The 22,505-nt window shown below is 45.6% G+C and overlaps 2 protein-coding genes and 1 long non-coding RNA gene across 6 annotated transcripts in view; 1 reads left to right on the top strand and 2 right to left on the bottom strand.

Moving 5' to 3' along the window:
• Positions 1–13,554, bottom strand: part of LOC310699073 (disintegrin and metalloproteinase domain-containing protein 2-like) — a 39,406-nt gene extending 25,852 nt beyond the window's left edge. Inside the window, exons 1-8 of one of the 3 annotated variants that reach the window (XM_083520684.1) lie at positions 13,102–13,554; positions 10,405–10,484; positions 8,903–8,964; positions 6,314–6,392; positions 5,319–5,395; positions 4,231–4,420; positions 2,879–2,944; positions 747–818 (exon numbers count right to left, since the gene is read on the bottom strand). In XM_083520684.1, coding sequence (XP_083376810.1) covers positions 747–818; positions 2,879–2,944; positions 4,231–4,420; positions 5,319–5,395; positions 6,314–6,392; positions 8,903–8,964; positions 10,405–10,484; positions 13,102–13,150 — 675 coding nt within the window. In that variant the 5' untranslated portion in view covers positions 13,151–13,554. Of the gene's footprint in view, positions 1–746; positions 819–2,878; positions 2,945–4,230; positions 4,421–5,318; positions 5,396–6,313; positions 6,393–8,902; positions 8,965–10,404; positions 10,485–12,591; positions 12,709–13,101 lie in introns of those variants that run through there. The other 2 variants (XM_083520683.1, XM_083520685.1) reach the window with 2 other exon arrangements.
• A 983-nt stretch (positions 13,555–14,537) lies between these two features.
• LOC310699078 lies at positions 14,538–17,321 on the bottom strand. The gene is made up of 2 exons (XR_014521916.1): positions 16,458–17,321; positions 14,538–15,121 (listed from the first exon to the last, which is right to left on the bottom strand). It is a non-coding gene; the product is annotated as an uncharacterized lncRNA (long non-coding RNA).
• Positions 17,322–18,299: 978 nt separating this feature from the next.
• Positions 18,300–22,038, top strand: LOC310699074 (dynein axonemal heavy chain 3-like). 2 transcript variants are annotated; one of them, XR_014521915.1, is made up of 3 exons: positions 18,300–18,962; positions 19,951–21,424; positions 21,611–22,038. XR_014521915.1 is itself a non-coding variant. In XM_083520686.1 (2 exons), exons 1-2 carry the CDS (start codon positions 18,806–18,808, stop codon positions 20,607–20,609), a joined length of 816 nt encoding a protein of 271 aa, XP_083376812.1. In that variant the 5' UTR covers positions 18,300–18,805; the 3' UTR covers positions 20,610–22,038. The 2 variants fall into 2 exon arrangements, 1 of the variants encoding a protein (XP_083376812.1); XM_083520686.1 differs by having other exon boundaries at positions 19,951–22,038.
• The last annotated feature ends 467 nt before the right edge of the window (positions 22,039–22,505 follow it).

Here is a 22,505-nt window from a genome sequence, read left to right as displayed (position 1 = left end):
GGGCTGAACAATGGGGGTGGAGACGCTCCTTCAGGTATACTGAGCCAAGGCTGTTTAGGGCTTTAAAGGTCAGCACCAACACTTTGAATTGTGCTCAGAAACGTACTGGGAGCCAATGTAGTTCTTTCAGTACTGGTGTTATATGGTCTCGGCAGCCACTCAGTAAAGGTTTGAGAATGAGAATGAGACTTTCAGACTGCATGCACATATAGATCCGCAGATTGGGCTCAAAGTCTGTCCCCTCCCCATTCCTCTTTTAGCGTGTCCACTTACGGTTTTAAACTAATCAGAGACTTCTGAACTGCGGAGGTTGGTTAGTTTGAACTATGGTTTGTTAACAAGTCAAGATCCCACACCAAAGTTTGATCCTGGTTTGTTTCAACAAACGGTACTTTTAACTAAACAGAGTTCCTCCACCCCACCTCATCCTGGTCCCAGTTCAGACATAAAAGAAACTCTAGTTAGTTTTAAATGGGAAGCAAGTAGCTTCTGATCTCCTTCTCATGGCTGTGCCAGAAGAGCGGAGGGGAATAAGGAGTGTGTGAACCCAAGGTTCACTGTTACTGAAGATAAAGGGTAAAGGGACCATTAGGTCCACTCGCAGAAGACCTATCATCCAATGCTATGCAATTACTTTGCCAGAGCAGATGCTTGCAAGACAAGGCTGCTAAGAGTGATAGCCAAGTGAAAACATCCAAGTGGCTCTTGTTAGTACAAAAGAAAAACAAAACATGGCAGTCACTTACACTGTTGACAAAACCAATAAGCTGTGCTATGCTGTCGGTTACAATTTCTTTGCTTCCACCCAAAAAGTTGTACTGGAGAGAAAAACAGTTGCATGCATCATAGCAAAATAAACAATAAAATAGACAATAGTTATGGTAGACTGCCAGTGTTGGCAACAGAACACTGGGTCATATGCAACTTGGTCCGAGAGCTGAACCAAACGTTGGGCCAACATATATGGTAAAGGGATGTGAAGTGCTTTGAATGCACTTAGAGCTCGCCTTTCAGTGCATGTGTGTTTGTAGGATAGCAGTGAATCAAACAACCTTAGCAGGGTGAGATGGTCTTCAGGGTCCTCAACAACCTCCTGTCATGCTTGAATTGCAGTCTACTGCTAATAGGCTAAGTGAGTATACGGTGTTATCTCATTTTATACTCAGTAGTAGCCCTGCAAACCAGATTAGACTGAGAGAAAATGGCTAGGCCAAGTTGACCCTATATGCCAAATCTCACCATCTAAGACCAACACTATCCACTATACCAGCGGTTTTCAACCTGTGTGCCATGGCACCCTGGGGTGCCTAAAAGATGGACAGGGGTGCCGAAGGCAACACTGGCCTCTGTCCCTCTTTCCTTCCTTCCCTCCTCCTCTGATGCCCTCTTGCGTCTCTGCCTCCCAAAGGAGGAGCTGTTTGCTGCAGCAACCCTGGCTACAAGCTCCACAGGCGAATAGTGTGACCCAGGCGTCCACTGCTTCAGGAACTCGCTGCAACCAATCTACGCCAATCTGCTGCCCATAACCTACTGGTAGAACCTATTTGGTGTTTCGCAACTTTCTGACTAGCTGCAGGACCTTAGCCAGACCTAGCAGAGTACACGCAGAATCCACGGAAGCAATTGGCGACTTGGCTGCAGATAGGATAGACGAAGCAGGAACCAGGAACTTGTAGTTAGGTGTTTATTATATAGAGTGGACTATTTACAGGAACAGAACACGGATCTTTAGCTAGCTCTCTCTGACACGACTCACAACTCCTACACTCACTGACACACTTAACCACAAACTACCAGTTAGTAGGCCACTAATTATCACTCCCTTGAGAGAGCTTGACCAGTCAGGGAGCTGTCTCCATGCCTCTGTTATCACCAGGCAGACTTCTTCAGATTGCCTTCTGGCTGTCTGCCAAACCTTAACTGACTCTGTGTGAGTAGCTGCACATACACAAATTCTCAACAAATGGTGCCTCTGAGGCTGGCCAGGGGGTGCTGGTTGCCAGGAGCTTCGGTGGCTTCGGAGTAAGCAAGCAAGTAGGTGAGAGAGCCCAGCCCTTACTGCTCAGAATGGACGAATAAGTAGGAAGCCAGGCAGGTAGGCGCCATGCTGGCCTTTCTTGTGCTTGCTGTGTGCAATGCCTTCCTAGGAGCTGAGTGCCCAGTGCCAAAGGGAGCCTTTCCACCCTGCAGGCTTGGCGCAACCCACGGCAGCCTCCCAGGTGAGTATGGTGCTGGCCTCACGTTTACCTTCGGCCAATGTCCATTGGGCCACTAAGGCTGGGGGCATCCTCTTCCCAGGGCCTCTTTGGGGTGGTTCAGAGACCAGGATGCAGTGGCGGCAGCTGCCTGGAGGACTCCCAAGAAGAGGAGGCTGAGGGAATACTCCACAAGGGAGGGTGTTCAAAAAGGGGTGAGAGGCTGCAGGCAAGGGGTGACATAACTTGGCTTCGGAGGTTTGGGTTGTGTTTCCCCACAGGGCAGCCGCAGAAAGAATGTACCGTATTTTTTGCACTATAAGACTCACTTTTTCCCTTCTAAAAAGTAAGGGGAAATGTGTGTGCGTCTTATGGAGCGAATGCAGGCTGCGCAGCTGTCACAGAAGTCAGAACAGCAAGAGGGATTGCTGCTTTCACTGCGCAGCGATCCCTCTTGCTGTTCTGGCTTCTGAAATTCAGAATTTTTTTCTTCTTATTTTCCTCCTCCAAAAACTAGGTGCGTCTTGTGGTCTGGTGCATCTTATAGAGCGAAAAATACGGTAGTTGGTCAAGGGAGCATGGACTCAAAAAGGTTAAAAAACTCTGCACAACACCATGCTGGTTCAATGAATTGCCCTTGTTAGCATTCCAAGAAGATGTATTTCTTGTGGTCAGTAACTTACCAAACCCTTATCCAAAACGATATATATTTCTATGTATCTGTGTACTTTAGTGACATCTGACAGTGGCTGAGGAAAGACAAAATAAGTCACATTTAGTAATAATTTTTGTATTTTGGTCCCTGGAGCTTTTATAATGCAAAATGGGTTAACGTTAGCAGATTACTAGAACCAAGCCTGCATCAAGCTGCCCCACTGGGGAAAAAAATCACTTCAAAAGCTGTGCATTTATCCAGTTCACCTAACAGTGGTTCTTACTTTCTCAATTTATTCATCTACAGAAAATCTCTCCAGAAAAGGCACCAATGCACCCAAGTCCCAGTGCTGTCTAAGGGTTTCAGCAGAGGAGTGTGGATAATGTTTAAAAAATCCAAAGCAGTATTCGGAAAATATGCACAGCTGTGCCCAGAAAGGTATTTTGATATGGTTTAGCATTAGGGTTTGATGTTTGGAGGCAAGCAGGTATTGGTCAAGACATGAAGATGAGAGTCAAGCAAGAGGGCCATCAAGTCAACCTGATGGTATTATTATTTCTTAAATTTATTCACCATTTACTAGATAAAATGTCTTAAGGCGTCATAAAAAGGATACAAGTACAGATGTTTAAAACAAATATCAAAAAGAAAAATAAACTGGAAGTGTTCATTCTGCAATACTATAGAAAGGATAAATCCTATGCCACAGTACTAAGAGATGAACACCACAATCGGCTATACAATATGACCCCAATTAGGGATCAAATGCTTAGGTGAACAGGAACATTTCCCCCTGGCACCTAAAAGTTGAAAATGGTGGTGACATGTGCACCTCCCTGAAGACAGCATTCCACAACTGGGGAGTCACCTGTGAAAAGTCCCATTTTCAGGTTGCCACCACCTGCACTAGCCTCAGAGAAGGGTGAGAAACACAGGCAGGTGGCTCAGGATGGCTCCACTTCTCTTTTGGGGATGGAATCATTCCGGCAGCATCAGCACTGAGAGCTGGGCTGGCATCCCTCCGCCCAGTGCACGTGCACCCTCCCCCCATCTGGCACATGCACACACGCACCCCGGGCGCCAGCAACCAATGCTATGCCACAGCCTTTTTCTGTTATTTTTAATTTTTTTAAACTTATTCTCCGTATCCTGTGTACAGGTACATAACAGACATCTAGTGCAGGTAAGTTATGCAATGAGCGTACAAAGGAAAATACACCTTTCCCCACCTCAGTAGCTATTGTCTATTTATTGCATTGCATCTGTATTGTAAGCCTACTAACCTAAGTTCTCAGGGAGGAATCCAAATAAAAAATGAATATTGATGGTAATCACTCCTAAAGGCCAGTTTAAGAAGGCAAGAAACCTCTTAGCACTTACCGCATTATCTGAGAGCAACTTATAAGGCATGCCCTCGCTCCCCAGATGTCTTTCTGTAGATGGCAAATCTTCTCTCCTAAGGAGACTCTGGAGGTTTTTGTTGTTTATTTGATAAATCAGGTGCTCAAAATTAGCCGAGTCTTTCAAATGCTCAACTCCGTAGCTGACATTCTCAAACTGCAACAGCCCTCTGGAAAAATAGCAAGTACTAGCCAAGGTTCAAGGAGACTATAGGAAAAGTGAGCTTAAAGGTAAAGGGACCCCTGACCGTTAGGTCCAGTCGTGGACGACTCTGGGGTTGCGGCGCTCATCTTGCTTTATTGGCCGAGGGAGCTGGCGTACAGCTTCTGGGTCATGTGGCCAGCATGATTATGCCGCTTCTGGCAAACCAGATCAGTGCACGGAAACGCCATTTACCTTCCCACCGGAGTGGTGCCTATTTATCTACTTGCACTTGGACGCAATTAGCTGCTTCTGCGCAGCGTCATTTTGAGCGTCTGCGCATGTGTGAGTGGTGAAACCCGGAAGTAATGTGCTCCATTACTTCCGGGTCGCCATGGAGCGCAACCCGAAAATGCTCAACCTGAAGCTACTTCAACCAGAGGTATGAATGTATAGAGAAGGAAATGGTTGGCGTAAGGGCTGCCGACTAATCCCTGGAGTCTGCTAGCCCTGTGTTTGGGTGCACAGTATCTTAGGCTGCTGGCCATCTCCTCCGGATACCTCATTCAGGGACAGGGGTATTTAGCTGTCTACTGGAATGCTTAAGCAAGGCCTCCACTTACGATCAACCTGCATGTTTGTGAATAAGCTCAAATATTACAAAACACAAGTAAGTCTCCAGTGATTTCCTTCCAAAGGAAACCAAACCTGGGTAGGCACCCACTGCTCAGAGAAGAGCAAATATATTGGGCTGCTGCAAACTTCCACTGAAGAAAGTCAGGAGTGTGAAACACAAGGATGGGGATGGGAGAGACAGAACATATACTGCATGTACTTTTGTGAAACATCTGGTGCCTGGATTACGCTGGAGACAGGTCGCTGCTAGGCTTGACAGATAATTGACTTAGGCTGTTGAAATCTCTTACCTGAGCCCATGACAGGTGCTGAGTATTGCAACAGAGTTTGGGAACCCTTGTATGTATCCTTGATAGAAGCATTCACCCTAAAGTTATTTTTTAAAATTAGAAAAAAGCAATTGGCGCAGCATTTACACAATTGAAATTCTCTATCAACTAGGTGCACATGCAGTTTTTAACCCTCCCCCTCCTGCCGCACAGTTTCAATTCCCCCAGAATTGTGCTTCTAACCATCTTCTATCCATTCAAGTCAATGTGCCAATGATAGCTTGTCTTAGAAAGAGAGAGCCTAGCCACAGTTATTTGTGCTGTTCATGGGAATTACTATTATCTATCAAATGTGTGCACTCCATCTGAGGATCACAGGGCAGTTTTCAATGTAAAAATACAAAAATAGATTATTGTAGTAACAAGCAAAAACAGTAACTACCACCCACCACCCACTGTTTAAAAGGCCATAGATTGTTTAATCAGCCAAAGGCCTGGGAGAAGAGGAATATGTTCTTGCCTGGCCCCCAGAGATATGTAACAAAGGTGCCAGATGAGCCTTCCTGGGAGAGCATTCCATCAGCAGGGAGCCACCCCCGACATTCTCATATTGCAGCCCTCTAGGTAAAGGTAAAGGACCCATGGAGGGGAACTATGGGATGTGGCGCTCAGCTTGCTTCAGGCTGAGGGAGCCGGCGTTTGTCTGCAGATAACTTTCTGGGTCATGTGGCCAGCATGACTAAACTGCTACTGGCACAACAGAAACATCGTGATGGAAGCCAGAGCGCACAGAAACGCCATTTACACTGCTTTTTACACTGCTTTTTTGGGGGGTGGGGCAGAATATTGCATGCAGGAATTTAGGAGAGACATGGTACCCCACACACCCATAACAATATTGTATTGCCTCAAAATGCTGTTCAGGGAGGTGATATATCTGACAAGTGGTGTACAAACACTTAAAATCAATCAATAAATGTCTGAAATGACATCCAAACACAATTAAGAACTTTTACCTGAATATGTGGGGAACTGGGATTAACAAAGCCTCCTCGGTTGTACGTATAAACCCAAAAGTCATTGGGCAAAAATGTTCTGTGAAGAAAACAACAAAGTGATATTTACGTTGGCACTGCAAAAAGAATCACTAACTACCCTCTGGGAAAAGTCTCATAGGGTTGGGTTGAAGAGGTAACTAATGAAGATCCCCTAGAATGCTGCACTTTGTCTTTGTCAGCTAGCAAGCTGAGGAACAGAAACAGGGGATGCTTCTGAAATATGCTGGCAGTGCTAAGTGGAGAGGTACAGCATTCATAAATACTAGTAGCAAACTGCCTATCACAATGATGGAGGCCAAGCTCTTTACTGCAGTGCTTCCCATAAGTGAGGCCCAGATCACCTTGGGAGGTTGTGGGCTCTCTCTCATTGGGGGTTTCTAAGCAGAGGGTGAATGGCCCTCTGTCATGGATGCTTTAGCTGAGATCCCTGCACTGCAGGGGGTTGGACTAGATGACCCAAGAGTCCCATCCAACTCAACAATTCCATGATTCTGTGATTACACAGTGTCAGGGAATGGAGGGAAGGTTGTTCTCACCACAATGCTCTCTCCCTTTGCAGTGGTTTGCCTTTCCTCCCACTGAATTGAATGGTAACCATTAATTTCCACAGAGGAAATCCAAGGGTTTTTCTCAAGAGACACCATAGGGGGTGTTGAACTAAATATTTTATTTACTTTTGGTGTCCTTGGCAATTAATAAGCAATGTAGCCTGAGTGTTATTTCTTTATTGCTATTATTATATTTGTTTTATATGAAACTAATAAAACATGTATTGTTATTTTTAAGGAAAAAGAATAAATTAAATTAGTTGGTGTCCACAAAGTCTTCTCCTAACTTCTGTTTCCAGGTCACACTAAAGCATAACAGCATGTTGGAATTGTGGAATGACATTTTGGAAGCTGGTGTTTAAAGACAGAAATAGGAATAACAATATAAATTATAATCCAGGCTGGCTCCAGAATTTGGGGGGGTGGGGGGCCAGAATCTCACATGAACTTTAGGCCTTTCTCTCAGTACCCCTTACTGCCTCGTGGTGCCTGCAGCTTTATCAGTTCGCCTCTCTAAGGAGGCTTGTTGCATGTCATTTCTCTTTTTCTTTCAGTGCCTTTTAGATTCATCCATTTTTAATCATTGCTGGAATTTTTTCCACCATGACGTTTTCTTGAGAAGTGCCATTGTTATGTATGTGTCGTCATTTTTTACTACTACTACTACTAATTTTTAGTAGTCATTTTTACTACTACTACTAATACTGGGCTTCTTTGATCCCTTGTAAGTCATTCCGGAAACTTGCTGCTGAACAGTTTGGGTAAGATGCTTCCTAAGAAATCAATCAATCAATCTTTTGTGGGGTGCTTTTGTCTAGAGCAGGCATAAACTGAGAATTCTCAAACTGCCTCTGACCTTCTGGACATTTCTGAGCAAAATAAGACCAGTGGCCCTAGTAGTGGACTTGAAAAGGCCCAATCTGATCACCTTCTGGAGCTAGCCATTATGGGCGCCTGAAATCAAAATCCAGTGCAGATTAGTAAGTGACCTGGGTCATGTGTCGTGCTAAGACAAGCCATGGTTCTCCAGGGTTTCAGACGGGTCTCTGCCTAGAGACACTGGAGACTGAACTTGGCACCTTCTCCATGCACAGCGCATGCTCTGCCACTGAGCTACAGCCTCCCCATTGTGGGAAGGTTTGCTTTAGCAGAGTTAAACAATCCCCTTTATTCAGCGATCAGCTTGTTGCTGACTTGCCTGAGTTCTACTAATAAAGATGCCTTCCTGGTTAAAAATCCCTTTGAATCCCTCTTAAAGAATACACACATGAATCTGATTCATGTTAATATAACATTAATATCATATAGTGTCAGGGAACTGCCATCGGAAGGACAGGAGGTGGAAGGGCTCACAGAGGTTGGGAGAGACTCAGCAGCTGAAGAGGGAACCAGCAGGGGGAGAGGAGGAGCTCCGAGGGAAAGTGAGCAGGAGGGATGGCTCAGAGACACTTCCAGCGAAAACAGTGGGGAGGTTTCAGGACCTCCTGTAGGGACACCCACTCCTCGCCGGAAACTGTCACGCCGAGAGTCCAGAAGACGCGTTTCCGTTAAGGAGCTTTTATGTTGGAAGAGATTCCGAAAGCAACCACTGTCGGAATCTGCCAGCGACTGACGGAGCCATGCTTAGGGGGCTCCGTTACAGACAGAGGTTTGCGGACTTAACCAAACTCTGAGGGACTGGGATTTTACGCACAAGCAGCTCATCATCCCATCACATATAGCTATTTTACTCTCAGATTCATTCAGGTTTACAGAACTGTATCTGAAGGCAGGCTTAGGTTACATAACAAGCAAATAAACTATACCAGAGGGAAGTTGGTCCTGAGGTGACTGCAGCTGAGCAGTTATCTTTCAAAACTACCAGCAACCGACAAACTGGTTGTCACAGCTACTGGTTAGAACATGGAGGCCGTCAGTCCTCTGTCGGAATGTCGCACTTGGCTGCACCTTTACATCCCACAGCCAGAAGCCAAAGGGTTAAGACTAGGCGGTCACTTACTGTTGCTGCAGGTGAATTGTGTACGTCTTCTTTTTTATTGTAATAATGTAAGTCTGTGTGCTCTGGACAATTAAAAAGAAAACAAAAAAATCAATCAGAAGAGTATGTTGAAACAGTACTTTTACAAATGAAATGAACACTCTCTATTGAGATGTATTTGATGATGGCAGAAAAGCTATGGCAGGGATTGGCTGAGCCTCTTTATCTCAGCAGGCCTCCTGAGAAGAGCCTGAAAGGCCCTGCCTGGCCTCTTTCCAGCTGGCTTGGAGAGGGCCTGAAAGGCTCTTAAGGATTGCTGCTTTTGCTGCTGCCCAGCGATTGGCTGAGCCAGGGCTATGGACTGTCTGGTTCCGAAGTGCCCTCTCTGATTGCATGAAGTCCGGACAGCCCCGTGGTTCTCCCCGGAGCTGAGGCGATGAAACAATCACTGAGACAGCTAGAGCACTGGTGGCAGAAACCTCATTTTGAATCAGACCAGACACGGGTTAGAGCTCAACGTTGAGCCTACCAAGTGGCGAGGGCGATGGCGAAGAGGACTTTCCTCACCGCCTCTACTGCATCTGCAGAAAATAGCAGAAGGAGACTCTTTCAGGTGGTTCACAATTTAACAGAACCACTTTTGTCATCGGGCCCTGATAAAGACCCCAAGATCTCCTGCAGATAAAGTCGCTCAGATTTGGAAAGAGGTAGACTACACCATGGGAGCAAGGCCGGGGAGGGAGAGTGCTAGAGTCCTGTCTAGTCGAGTTGCTGAACAACTCCAGGCACGCCTGGAGGATGTGGACCATTTGGATCCCTTCCAATCGGGATTCAGGCCTCATCATGCAACTGAAACCATCTTGGTTATGCTGGTTGATGATCTCTGGTGGGCTATGGACAAAGGTGAAAGCTGTTTCCTAGTTCTGTTGGATCTCTCAGCAGCCTTTGATACCATCAACCATAACATCCTTCTGGACCATCTAGAGGAGCTGGGAGCTGGGGGCATTGTTATACAGTGGTTCCGCTCCTTCCTCCTGGGCCATGTCCAGAAAGTGGTGTTGGGGGATGAGTGTTCAGACCCCTGGGCTCTCACTTGTGAGGTGCCTCAGGGTTCCCTGCCCTCCCCCCCATGCTTTTTAACATCTACATGAAGCCGCTGGGAGAGATCATCAGGGGGTTTGGGCTGGGTGTTCACCAGTATGCAGATGATACCCAGCTCTATATCTCTTTCAAATTGGAACCAGTGAAGGTGGTGAAGGTCCTGTGTGAGTGTCTGGAGGCGGTTGGAGCCAAAGATTCTTATGCACAACTGTAGAGTGCACACATGAGGATCTCTGCTCATTCACTCACCTGGAGGACCCCAGGTGTGGAACATGTGCCCTGTTTGTGGGTTTCCCAGAGGTATCTAGTTGACTCCCATGGGAAGCAAGCTTGGGAATCACTGTGCAAAATATCATCCACTGAGTAGATGTTCACTCCATAGCACAAACTTTTGAATAAGTATATTTCTTAATTCCAAATACCTCATCTTCTCCTAGACCATCTTCAGTCATGTTGGATGGAATTTTCTTTGGAATTGTGATATCTAAAAAGGTTTGACAATCTGGAGAAGAAGAAAAATGCCAAGAAGTTAATCACCATTTAATGTCTATAAGGCGCAAATGTCACAGCACCGTAAGACACCTAAGAATAACATCCAATCACATTCAGTTGCACATTCTGAATTCGCTGAGAAATGGCTGAATCCCACATGAAAACAGTGAGTCTGGAAACACCCTTAATGATATGTGGCAGGTTACACCCACAATAAACTAGTCTGGAGAGGTCCTTAGATTATATTGCAGCCTGCTTGGGAGCAGGGGGCTGTCTCTCTAGAAATTCTATATACATTTACGTCATATAAATTAGGATCGCTAACCGAATAGAGATGTAGGAAAGACAAACCCTTGTGCCTTTATCAGTACCATTCTTCTTTTTTCTATTTTTCTCCATTTATTAAATTCTTACAACATATAATGACATTGTACACAAGTAATAAAATATCCCACCCTAACCCAGAAGGCAATACATCCAAAATAATATCCAAATAACACAATAAGTTCTTATCCCAGACTACCATTTGTATAGAAAGCAATAAACAGTTTGTAAACCAGAAACTTTTAGACTGTTTTCATTTCTAGCCATATGCATAACAAAGCTATACCAATCTGTTACAAGAGAATTTATGTTTCAAACCTTATGCCAATTTTATTTATGTTGATTTTCCCACAAGTGCTATTTGCCATATTTTATTGTACTAATTTGTCAGAGATGCACCCTACAACTTCTTTTAGCATCTCATTAGGAGCCACTATTAAAAGAAAACTTAGAGGTTTGAGCCGTACATTGACATCATTGCCTGTGAGAAGACTTGAGCAGCATCAGTTCTGGATATTTTGAAATATATTTTGACAAATACTTTCCTCCCAGAACTTTCCCACCTCAAATATGTGTTGATATGAGCCTAACTTCCTGCAACAGTTTGGTGAGCAGGAGGAACGAAAATGGGCTGATTGTACTGGTGTGAGATACCATTTTTGCACTATTTTAAGGGCTACTTTGCCAACAAAGGTCCATATAGTTAAAGCTATGGTTTTCCCAGTAGTAATGTATGGAAGTGAGAGCTGGACCATAAAGAAGGCTGATTGCCGAAGAATTGATGCTTTTGAATTATGGTGCTGGAGGAGACTCTTGAGAGTCCCATGGACTGCAAGAAGATCAAACCTATCCATTCTGAAGGAAATCAGCCCTGAGTGCTCACTGGAAGGACAGATTGTGAAGCTGAAGCTCCAATACTTTGGCCACCTCATGAGAAGAGAAGACTCCCTGGAAAAGACCCTGATGTTGGGAAAGATGGAGGGCACAAGGAGAAGGGGACGACAGAAGACGAGATGGTTGGACAGTGTTCTCGAAGCTACCAGCATGAGTTTGACTAAATTGCGGGAGGCAGTGGAAGACAGAAGTGCCTGGCGTGCTCTGGTCCACGGGGTCACGAAGAGTCGGACACGACTAAACGACTAAACAACAACAACAAGTGCTACTTTTCCCTTAAGGGAGAAGGGCCCTGGGCCAGGGGTAGGTTCAATCCCTGACATTTCCAGGTAGGATTGGGAGAGATTATTGCCTGAAATCCGGAGGAGCTGCTGCCAGTCAGTGTGGACAATACTGAGCTACGTGGACCAATGGTTTGACTTGGTTAAGGCAGCTTCCTAGGTTCCAAGGCAGAGACAGATTTTAAAGGACATTTCCTCCACACTGAGGTTGACCCCTCTTCCTAGATAGTAAACTGACAACTGGATACCCACATCTGCCTTAACCATCTGCTGTACCCATCTCTGTTAGGATGCCTATGTGTTCTGTGTGGGGCTTCCCTCGGGACTGAGCTGGAAGATGCAGTTAGGGCAGAATTCTGCAGCACGATTGCTGACAGGAGGGAGGCCTGGTCAGCATGGAGTGCCTGCACTCACAGATTGGCACTGGCCAAGATCAAGATAAAGCCCTTAACAAATAGGGACCCAGATTCAGGTAGGTAGCCGGCTTGGTCTGACAAAGTAGAAATATATAAATAATAATAATAAAATTGTCCAGTAGCACCTTAGAGACTAACTAAGTTTGTTCTTGGTATGAGCTTTCGTGCACATGCACACTTCTTCAGATAGGGACCCGTTTACCTGCAAAACCTGCCCCACTTGTGCCCAGGGGGCCATTTTCATGGGTGGAGTTGGTGCCACGTGTTGCTCAGCGCCTGATCGTTTCGTGTGGCAGCACCTGGCCTTGGGAACTCCCTGCCTCTTGAGATCAAGCAGGCGCCTGCGCAAAGCGTTCCCTGCTCAGAGACGCTTAGAAAGCTGAGGCAACCCGTTTTAGTATTTTAACTTTTGTTATGTTTTAAAGCATGGTTGTGATTTCTTCTCAGTGCTTTTATCTTTTTGTAAACCGCGTTGAGGGGTTTTAAACAACCAGGCGGCGTGTTCATTTTATGATAGACAGCTCAGGCATTTCTCAACCTGGGGTCCCCAGGTATTTCTGGACTACAACTCCCATCATCCCCTAGCTAGCAGGCCCAGAGGACAGGGATGATGGAAGTTGTAGTCCAACAGCGCCTAAGGGCCGCAGCTTGGGCTTGTCCAGTCCGGGTCCCTAAACGCGGCGCGCGCGTGAGGGAGCCCGCCCTCACTCACCGAGGCCGGCGGCGAAGAGGAGCAGCAGCGCCGCCGCTAACAGCTTCATGGCGACGCTTCGCTCTGCGGCCGCGCGCCCGCCCGCCCGCTCTAACGGTCCCGCCTGGAACCGAGGCCCGCGCGGCGGCTGCCGAGCTTCGCGCGCGCGTCAAGGCCAGAGCTGAGGGACGGCGAGGCTCTGAGAGGGCCGCCCGGCCGCCCTCCTTTGCCGTGGTGGCGGCGTGTTCCTTGGCGAGGAGGGCCGGGGATCCTCCGGGTCAGAGGACGAAGGGACGGGGCCGAGCTGGACTTCGACATTCCTTCCACGCGCTCGCTCACTCACACGTGCGCGCGCACACACGTGTCTTTTGTGCCAACCCCAGCCTGCAAGGGTGCGGGGCCCATGTCAAAAGAGACCAGATGACCACCCGACACGCGTCTCGAGTTCCGTGGGGTTGACTCCTGTGCCCATAAAGGGCAGCTAAATAGTGGTATTTCGGTATTTTATTGTTGTGAACCACCCCAAGAACGTTTCTCTCTTTTTTTTTAAATAAAGATATTTATTAAATTTTCCAATTTTTTACAAACAAAAAGAAAAATCAAACATAAGAAGAAAAAAGTTAAAAACACATAAATTTCACAACTTATTTTCTCATAACACATTTCCCTGACCTCATACCAGTTCAAATTATTTGTGCAGCAAATCCATATATCAAAGCATTACAGCTTTAAAAACAAAAAACACCTTATTTTCTCTAACATCTTAGGCTATTATAACCTTAAATTCTTACTTATAAAAAGAAAACCATTTTATCATATTCCTTTGTACCATCACAGCTAGAAACCACTTAATTTCAATCCAACATCATTCAACATTCCTTAATTTTACAGTATTTTTGTAAATAGTCCTTAAATTTTTTCCAATCTTCTTCTGCCGACTCTTCTCCCTGGTCTCGGATTCTGCCAGTCATTTCTCACCCCAAGAACGTTTCTCATTGCGTGTCGTGTAAATATTCTGAATAAAACCAACTCGGAGCAGCACCCCGACTGAGGGAAGCATCACGCACACAAAGCAGATAGACAAACAGACATATTCCCATGTAAACCAAATAAACGCATTCCTATTGGGGAAGACGACGACGACGAGGCAGCATTGCAAAGCCTTCCACATACTCCTCCCGCACCCCAAATTTAAAATAAAGGTTTACTCAGCACATTTGACTTCAGCTCCCCCTTATGTGCAAATGGCAGCATTGCTGAGAAATACACCAATAAAGTGTTTTGAGCACACTAGAAATGTGTACATGTTACTGAGTACGATTGTGTCAAAGAGCCAACCTTTCCCATCCACCAGCAAATTCGTAGCTGGTTTCAAATTCGTAGCTGGTTAAAAACTGATTGGTAAGTTTTAGCAGTACTGTACAGTATACTGTTTAGCAAATATCAGGGAGACCACAATAGTTCAAGTATTTTATTATTGCAACTGCAGACATATATATGCAAACACTGTTAAAGACTTCTCTTTTTGGCAAGAATTATGAAGAAATTTACCAAACAAGCATATGCTGAATATTTGCCACCATGTGGGAATTATTCTTAGCATAATTTAACAAAAGTGTTTCATTCTCTGAAGCTATTGTAGCCGACGTATTTTTGTAACGGTCCTTGCACATTATGAAATTCTATCATTCTTGCCATGCAACAATCTTCATCTGCTCTTCTTTTTAAATAGATTATTATGTCCACTCTGTGGCTGCGTGGTCTTTTCCTGGTTGCCTTGGTGAGGACCATGGTTGGCCACACCAACTCTTGATTCCTGGTGTAGTTTGGATTTGGCTTAGGCACTGGAGGCCTGGAGGAGGGCTGGCACATGACAGAGTGGAGCCCAGGATTACTGGATCTGCCCCAAGACACAGGTCTACATGGATGACTGTGCCTTCTGTCAAAGAACAATCTTCATCTGCTCTTCTTTTTTAATGGATGACCATGTCCACTCTGTGGGTGCAGGGTCTATTCCTATTTGCCACAGTGTGAACCAATGCTGAGGGAAGAAAGAAATGTGACCGTTATTACCGAGAGGTTTTGATGGGAATGGATGATAACCATCTACGCCACGTCCCAAAAGCATAAAGCTGATGAAGAATAACGTGTTTCCAGAAAGAGGTCTGATTAAACACATATACTCTTGCAAATTTAAATAAGTGGCTTTGCTTATGCACCAGGATGCGTCATATCTTCACTATGGGCATTGAATTGTTTTGTAATAGGTCCCAGAGCTTAAGAAAGGAACTGATCATCCTGAACACCAGGGATGGGGAACTCCAGCTCCCATAAGCCCCAAGCAGTATGACCTGAGATTATTTAATTTATACCCCACCCTTCAGCCTGAAGAATCCCAGGGTTGTATGCAACAATTCATAAAATAGTGCACGTAATAAAAGCAACAATACATAAAGTAACAATACATAAACAAAAGCAACAATACATAAATAAAAGCAACTACATAAAGTAGTAGTAGTAGTAGTAATAATAATAATAATAATAATAATAATAATAATAATAATAATAGAATGATGAGAGTTCATATTCAACAATTTCTGGAAGGTCATAGGAACTCTTTGATAGCGTTAGAGTAACTGAAAGAGAACAACGTTTTAGTGTTGCATCTGATTAAAGAACTCAATGCAAAAGAAAAGAAAAACAAAAGAAGGACACCTCAAGGCTTGCTCTTGCTGAGGTTCTGCTTCTTTCAGCAATGGGGCCTCCAGGAGGTGGAAGGAATGATATTACAGGTATGATGTCAGATTAAATGCAATAGGACAGCCTTTCTCAACCTTGGGACCCCAATACTGTTGGACTACAACTCCCATCATCCCTGACTAACTAGTGGTCAGGGATGCTGGGAGTTGGAGACCTGCAACCTCTGATGTGACGTGACCTTGCCACACCTTTATCAGAAGTTTCAACTATCTGCCTGGGGTCACCAGAAGGAATGGCAAAGCTGCATGGAGACTTACTGTCTTCCTTTGTGTCTTACAGGGCGTTTCATAAGTTACCTGCCCATTATTTCCATCCGTGCCATTGCTGGTGAAATTTTGGATTTGAGATTTGAGTCCACTTTTCTGGGGTAAATGGACAGTGAGGAATGTGCTTCTCTTCAAGAAAGCACATATTGTGGTATTTATATGTGCAGAAGCTGCTCCAGGATTTTAAACATAGCACAAAACTTTAGTTAGTATACTAAAGCATACAGTGATTTTTTTCTTTAAAAATGTTTAGGGGTACTCTCATTTTGACTCAAGAAATCACCATTTTATAGTTCAAATCAGGGAAAATAAATATAGTAAATGGACAAAAGTGCAAAGAACATACATTACCTGAGGCTAGATTCCAACTCCTACTTCACATATTAAACGCTCGCTTCTGTCTGAGTAGCAATGGTAGTGATGATTCACCATGATAGAGAAGAAAATAAAATGTTTAGTTTCTTCTCCCATTAGATTCACAAAATGTTTAGGGCTACGCATAGCCCTGCGTAACCCACCCACCCCAAAAAGCACTGAAAACGCACGCACGCGCACACACACACACACGAGAACCTGGCAGATTTCTGAGATTTTACAGACTTATTCTGAGGCACATAGCAGTATAAAGCAAACTCACAGTAAAACTCCCTCTCTGCACTTGATAACAGACCTAACCGGAAAAGAACATCCTAGGATTCCAGACTACATTAACTCTTTCCCTAACACATTTCCCCCAACCACATCTAGTCACTATCTTCGACTGCCACTGCTCTTGCTATAGAATCCTGTACTGTTCTGTGTTTGTTAAATGAAGGGACACTTGATTTAGGATCAGGAGGTTGATAAAAAACCTCCATGGTTAGCAAAATAGGAAGCTGTCGCTGTCCCTGGTCCATTTAACTTAGCCCTGTCTTCAATGACTGACAGCAACTCTCCAGGTTTTCAGGTGTTGGAGATGCCAGGGACCAATGTGCAAAGCCATGTGCTCTGCCATTGAATCATAAATGGGGATGGGGGAGAAATAACGAGCAGCATCCATTTAAATCGTTTAACCTTTTATCTTCAATTTGAAACTCTATTTCTCCCTCTTCTGTTGTCAGATGCCATAGGATATTTGTTGTTGACAACCTAATATGTTGCCATTTTAATATTTTCCTTTTCTGTAAAGGTAAAGGGGCCCATGACCATTAGGTCCAGTTGTGGCCTACTCTGGGGTTGCGGCGCTCATCTCGTTTTATTGGCTGAGGGAGCTGGCATACAGCTTCCGGGTCATGTGGCCAGCATGACTAAGCCACTTCTGGCGAACCAGAGCAGCGCACGGAAACGCCGTTTACCTTCCCGCCAGAGCGGTACCTATTTATCTACTTGCACTTTGACGTGCTTTTGAACTGCTATGTTGGCAGGAGCAGGGACTGAGCAACGGGAGCTCACCCCATCACGGGGATTCGAACCGCCGACCTTCCGATCGGCAAGTCCTAGGCTCTGTGGTTTAACCCACAGCACCACCCGTGTCCCTGTTTCCGACAGTGCAGTGTCATAAATGAGAAATCCAAAGTAAGAGAGGTGTAAAGAGCTACCAGTGATGTGCTTTTTCTGACCTATCTGTGGTTTCCCTGGAGGAATGTATGCAATGCTGGTTCTTCTCAGAGTAGGCTCGTTGCAATTAAGGAACCCAAGTTAGTTCTGTCCTTTAATTTCAGTGAATCTGCTCTGCGTAGGACTACCATTGACTCCAGTCCTAAGGCTGCACCTCAAGTGTGGGAATGTTTGTCAGCCCAAGGGCCACATCTCCTCCCGGGCAACCTACTGAGGGCCACATGCTAGTGGTGGGCAGGGCCAGAGACAGAAGTGGAAGGGGCGACAAATGCCCATTTTACCTTTTGTACAGCTGGCTGGTTTCCTCATATCCACACCCCGTTCAGACAAGCAAGGGGCATTGCAAGAGTTCATGGACACAGTCCAGTCAGACAAAAACGGTTGGGGGACAAAGTGAGGGGGTGTTGCCAGAGGACAGCTCTGAGGGCCAGAGAGAGAGGAAGAGAGTGTTCTCCATCCTCTGGTATGCCAACTTACCTGAGAGTAAGCCCCATTGAACTCAACAAGACTTACTACTGAATATGCACAGGGCTGCACTGTCAGCACAGGATGTCCCCTTCCTTGGTTGGTTTCTAACTAAAGAGTAGTAACATAAGAGGGGATGGTCACACTGGGAACATGATGTTGCTGAGAGGGGATTCAAACCCTTGCCCCCCCCCCCCAGATCTGATCTGCCTCCCCAGGGCTGCTATTTACCCCAGAGCAGGGAGAAACTATTTCTTCCAAACACACATATGCTAAAAGTGACGTTGTTCTAAAACTGCTCCGCTTTTATGGGGTCACCAGAGAGTGAGTGTGATACAGTTAGAGTGTTAGACCGGGGCAACCAGGGTTCAAATCCCCACTGAGTTCTAAAACTCACTGGGTGACCATGTGCCCGTTGCGCCAGGGAGTGCATTTGACAGGTGGGGACCAGCCACCGAGAGGGCCCTCAATCAATTCCAGTCAAGGCACATCCAGTGGCTTCAGCTGCAGTAAGAAAGGAAAGGGTTGCTCTTGCAAAGTTCTTGTTCCACTGGACTGTGTGGTAGCATCCTGACCATGTTCTGTGAATATATTTGATGTGATTACAGGAGGAGTGCAAGGGGAACCTACCAAAACCAATGCCAGCCCTGGAAGCTGCTTTTTTGGCTCTCGATAACCTGAACCCGGCAAATACCTCCCTTGTCAAATCCATGCAGAATCCACCAGGACCTATCAAGCTGGTCATGAAGCGCTTGAGAGAAAAGACAGAAAGAAAGCCTGATCCAAGTGGAAGCTGTAAAAACCAAACACAACAAAAAATCATTTATTTGGGGGGGGGGGTTGTCATGTGCTTCTTTGCTGATACTGAGCATTGTCATCATCTCACACTATATTATATATTAAGATATTCAACCAGTAGACTTTAGTCCATATGGGCAAGTGGGGCACTGCCCCTCCAAGCACAGCCCACGCCTCCACCTGCTCCTCCTTAGCCCCAGTGTTGCTGTTATAAAACTCATCAGGAAGGAGGGGGGAGGAGAAATCTAGAATTAGTTGACTCTGCCTATCACTGGCTCTACCTCCCCGCCACTGTTGAGTCTCCTGCAGCTTGCCCTAAAAGTCCAATGGGCATCAGCCTTCCTTGCATTCAATGCAATTAAATGGACCATAGATACAATTGTTATGGGAAGTGAGACATTATATTACCTTATCCATTTGCTTTGGCTTAAGAGTCACCTGGCTGCTCAAAAAACTACAGTGGTGTCCCGCAAGACGAATGCCTCTCAAGACGGAAAACTCGCTAGACGAAAGAGTTTTCCGTTTTGGAGGTGCTTCGCAAAACGAATCTCCTATGGGCTTGCTTCGCAAGACGACAATGTCTTGCGAGTTCCTGCTGGTTTTCCCCCCCTTCCCCCCTTTTCTAAGCCGCTAAGCCGCTTATCTGCTGATCCGATCATCAGATAAGCCGCTAAAAGCAGCTAAAAGCTGCTAATAGCGCTAAGCCGCTTATCAGCTGATCCGATCAGCAGATAAGCCGCTAAAAGCCTCTAAAAGCCTCTAATAGTGCTTATAGCGCTAATCCGCTAATCCTTCAATGGGCTTGCTTTGCAAGACGAAAAAAACCGCTAGACGAAGAGAATCACAGAATGGATTCTTTTCGTCTTGTGAGGCACCACTGTATTTCGGGGTAAAAGGAGGGAGGTTGAAAATCTTCCAGATTTTTTCATGAGATATTCTTATTTTGAAAGTATTTTAATATGTATGTGTTTATGTGAGATTTCAGGTAGTTCCAAAAAGGCTCTAGGAGATCTGAAATTCCACAAAGTCTTGAAGACTTATGACAAAGATAATATCCCACCAGCTTTAACTAAGAGAATTAGAGAGAAGTTCATCAAACATTCGGACTTTCAGCCAGCTGTCCTAAAGAATGTGTCATTCACCTGCGAAGGCTTGTGCAACGGGGTGAGAGCCATGGACGTGCACGACCGTGTCACAAAGGAGGCGCCCCCAAAACGTGAACAACTCAGGGAAGATGAAGGTTTGTTCACTGCAGAAATGCAGAAGCTCAGTACGAAGCGAGCAGAACTCAAGAAAGTGATGGACCGCCTCCAGGAACTGAAGGATGAACTTGAAGAACTTAATAACCAGAAGAAAGAACTCGAAAACAGCATTGACGAATGCTCTCAGAAGCTGGACAGGGCTGAAAAGCTGAACAGTGGCTTGGGAAGCAAGAAGGATAGTTGGACGGAAGCAACACACTTGCCAGGACTTCGGCACCCTGACCTCACTGGGGATGTCTTGTTATCTTCAGGGACAGTGGTAAAGGAAGCCTTTACTGTTGATTACCATACAGAATTTCAGAAGAGATGGCTGGTTTTGTGCAAGGAGGAGAAAGTCCCATGTTCTACTGTGGTGCAGTGGTTAAGAGTGGTGGACTCATAATCTGGTGAACCGGGTTCGCGTCCCCGCTCCTCCACCTGCAGCTGCTGGGTGACCTTGGGCTAGTCACACTTATCTGAAGTCTCTCAGCCTCACTCACCTCACAGAGTGTTTGTTGTGGAGGAGGAAGGGAAAGGAGAATGTTAGCCGCTTTGAGACTCCTTTGGGTAGTGATAAAAGCAGGATATCAAATCCAAACTTCTCCTCCTCCTCTCCTTCTTCTTCTTCTTCTTCTTCTTCTTCTTCTTCTTCTTCTTCTTCTTCTTCTTCTGATTTCAGCCTGAGTAGCAATTTACTGGAACCAGTCAAGATCTGTGCCTGGCAGATTGCTGGGTTGCCAATTGATTCTTTTTCGATTGACAATGGCATCATCGTTTCCATCTCAAGACGAAGGGCTTTAATGATTGATCCTCAAGGACAAGCCAACAAGTGGGTCAAAAATATGGAAAAGGGCAATAAGCTTTCCGTTATCAAGTTGTCTGACACCAACTCTATAAGGACTTTGGAGTCCAATCTTGTGGAATACAAAATGATTTATGAGTCTGCCAAACTTCATGAAGAAGAGTTTTCCGTTGAATGGAATCTGTTCACAGGTCTTGACCGCATGGTCATCTTCTGATGCCTGAGACCAGAGAAAATCATTCCAGCCACCCAACTGTTCATTGCAGTCAACATGGGGAAGATACATATTGAACCCCCCAACATTTGATCTTGTTGGAAGTTGCTATGGTTCCAACTGCTACTCAGTTGTCATAGTTTCACAGAACTATGCCAGGAAATACGGCATCACAATAGATCACACTGGACTTGAATTTCAGGTAAGTAAAACCATTTCATTCCATGTCTAAGAGCTCCTGTATACTATGCAGAAATAATACTTGGTAACCTACAGGAGACATTCCTTGCCATGGCTAGCAACTAGCACCGGATAGAACCTTCCTTCCGCAAGACCTAGGCCATGTTTTAATACACCATCTCTTCTCTCCTTCCCCCACCCAATTTAGGGGATGATACAGGAGCAGAGTATGACTCAACTGCCTGAAGATGGAGCCTATGTGAAAGGGCTTTATCTGGAAGGGCCCTGTTGGGACAGGGAGACCATGCGGATTGGAGAGCCTTTTCCCCAAACCCTCTATGACTCCCTGCCCATCATTTGGCTGAAACCTGGCAAGGGTACCAAAATTCTACACAAGGGAATTTACCTGTGTGCCATATTCGAAACCAGTGCTGGGAGAGGCACGCTGTCCACCAATGGCAGGTCCACCAATTACATCCTCTACATTGAGCTCACTTCTGATTTGTCCCAGAAACACTGGATCAATCAGGGCATAGTTGCGCTTTACCAGCTCGTCAACTAAATGGTTGATGACACATGCCTGCGCTTTCACATGTAAAAGCGCAGCTATAACCATCACCCCTTTAAAAACAAACAAGCCTTGGACTTCCGGGTTGGCGCCTCTGGCAATGGTGGATTTCCTCCGATCGGGAGGAATCCGCTCCTTGGAAAACAGGGTCTGAACCGCCACGGCGAGGCGGAGACCCATCAGAAACCACAGGCGGGAGAAGCCTGTGGACGTGGGATTCGGCTGGCACCTTTGCGCCCCCTCTACTCGCGGGGAAACCCAATTTCGGGGCTCCAGAGCGACGTGGGGTGAGCGGCGCGGTGCCTTGAATCGACTGCTTCTTTCACGGAGTGAAGCCACATTGCTGTTGCCGGAGAGCGCTGACTTTTTCCTGTGGACAATTGGAGCTTAAATAACTGTCCGTGAGTAGAACAGAAAATTGGAATAAGAAATTTCTTTTAATTTGGCACTGAAGCGGGAAGGTCTAAACAGGAAGTCTGCCTTCCTCTTTTTGTAAATAGATTGAAGCAAAGACACGGCAAGCTAGAGCTTAGAA

The sequence above is a fragment of the Podarcis liolepis genome, assembly GCF_965112155.1.
Source record: "Podarcis liolepis genome assembly, contig: HAP1_SCAFFOLD_8, whole genome shotgun sequence".
NCBI lineage: Eukaryota > Metazoa > Chordata > Lepidosauria > Squamata > Lacertidae > Podarcis > Podarcis liolepis.
This window is presented reverse-complemented; position numbering and strand designations above follow the sequence as displayed.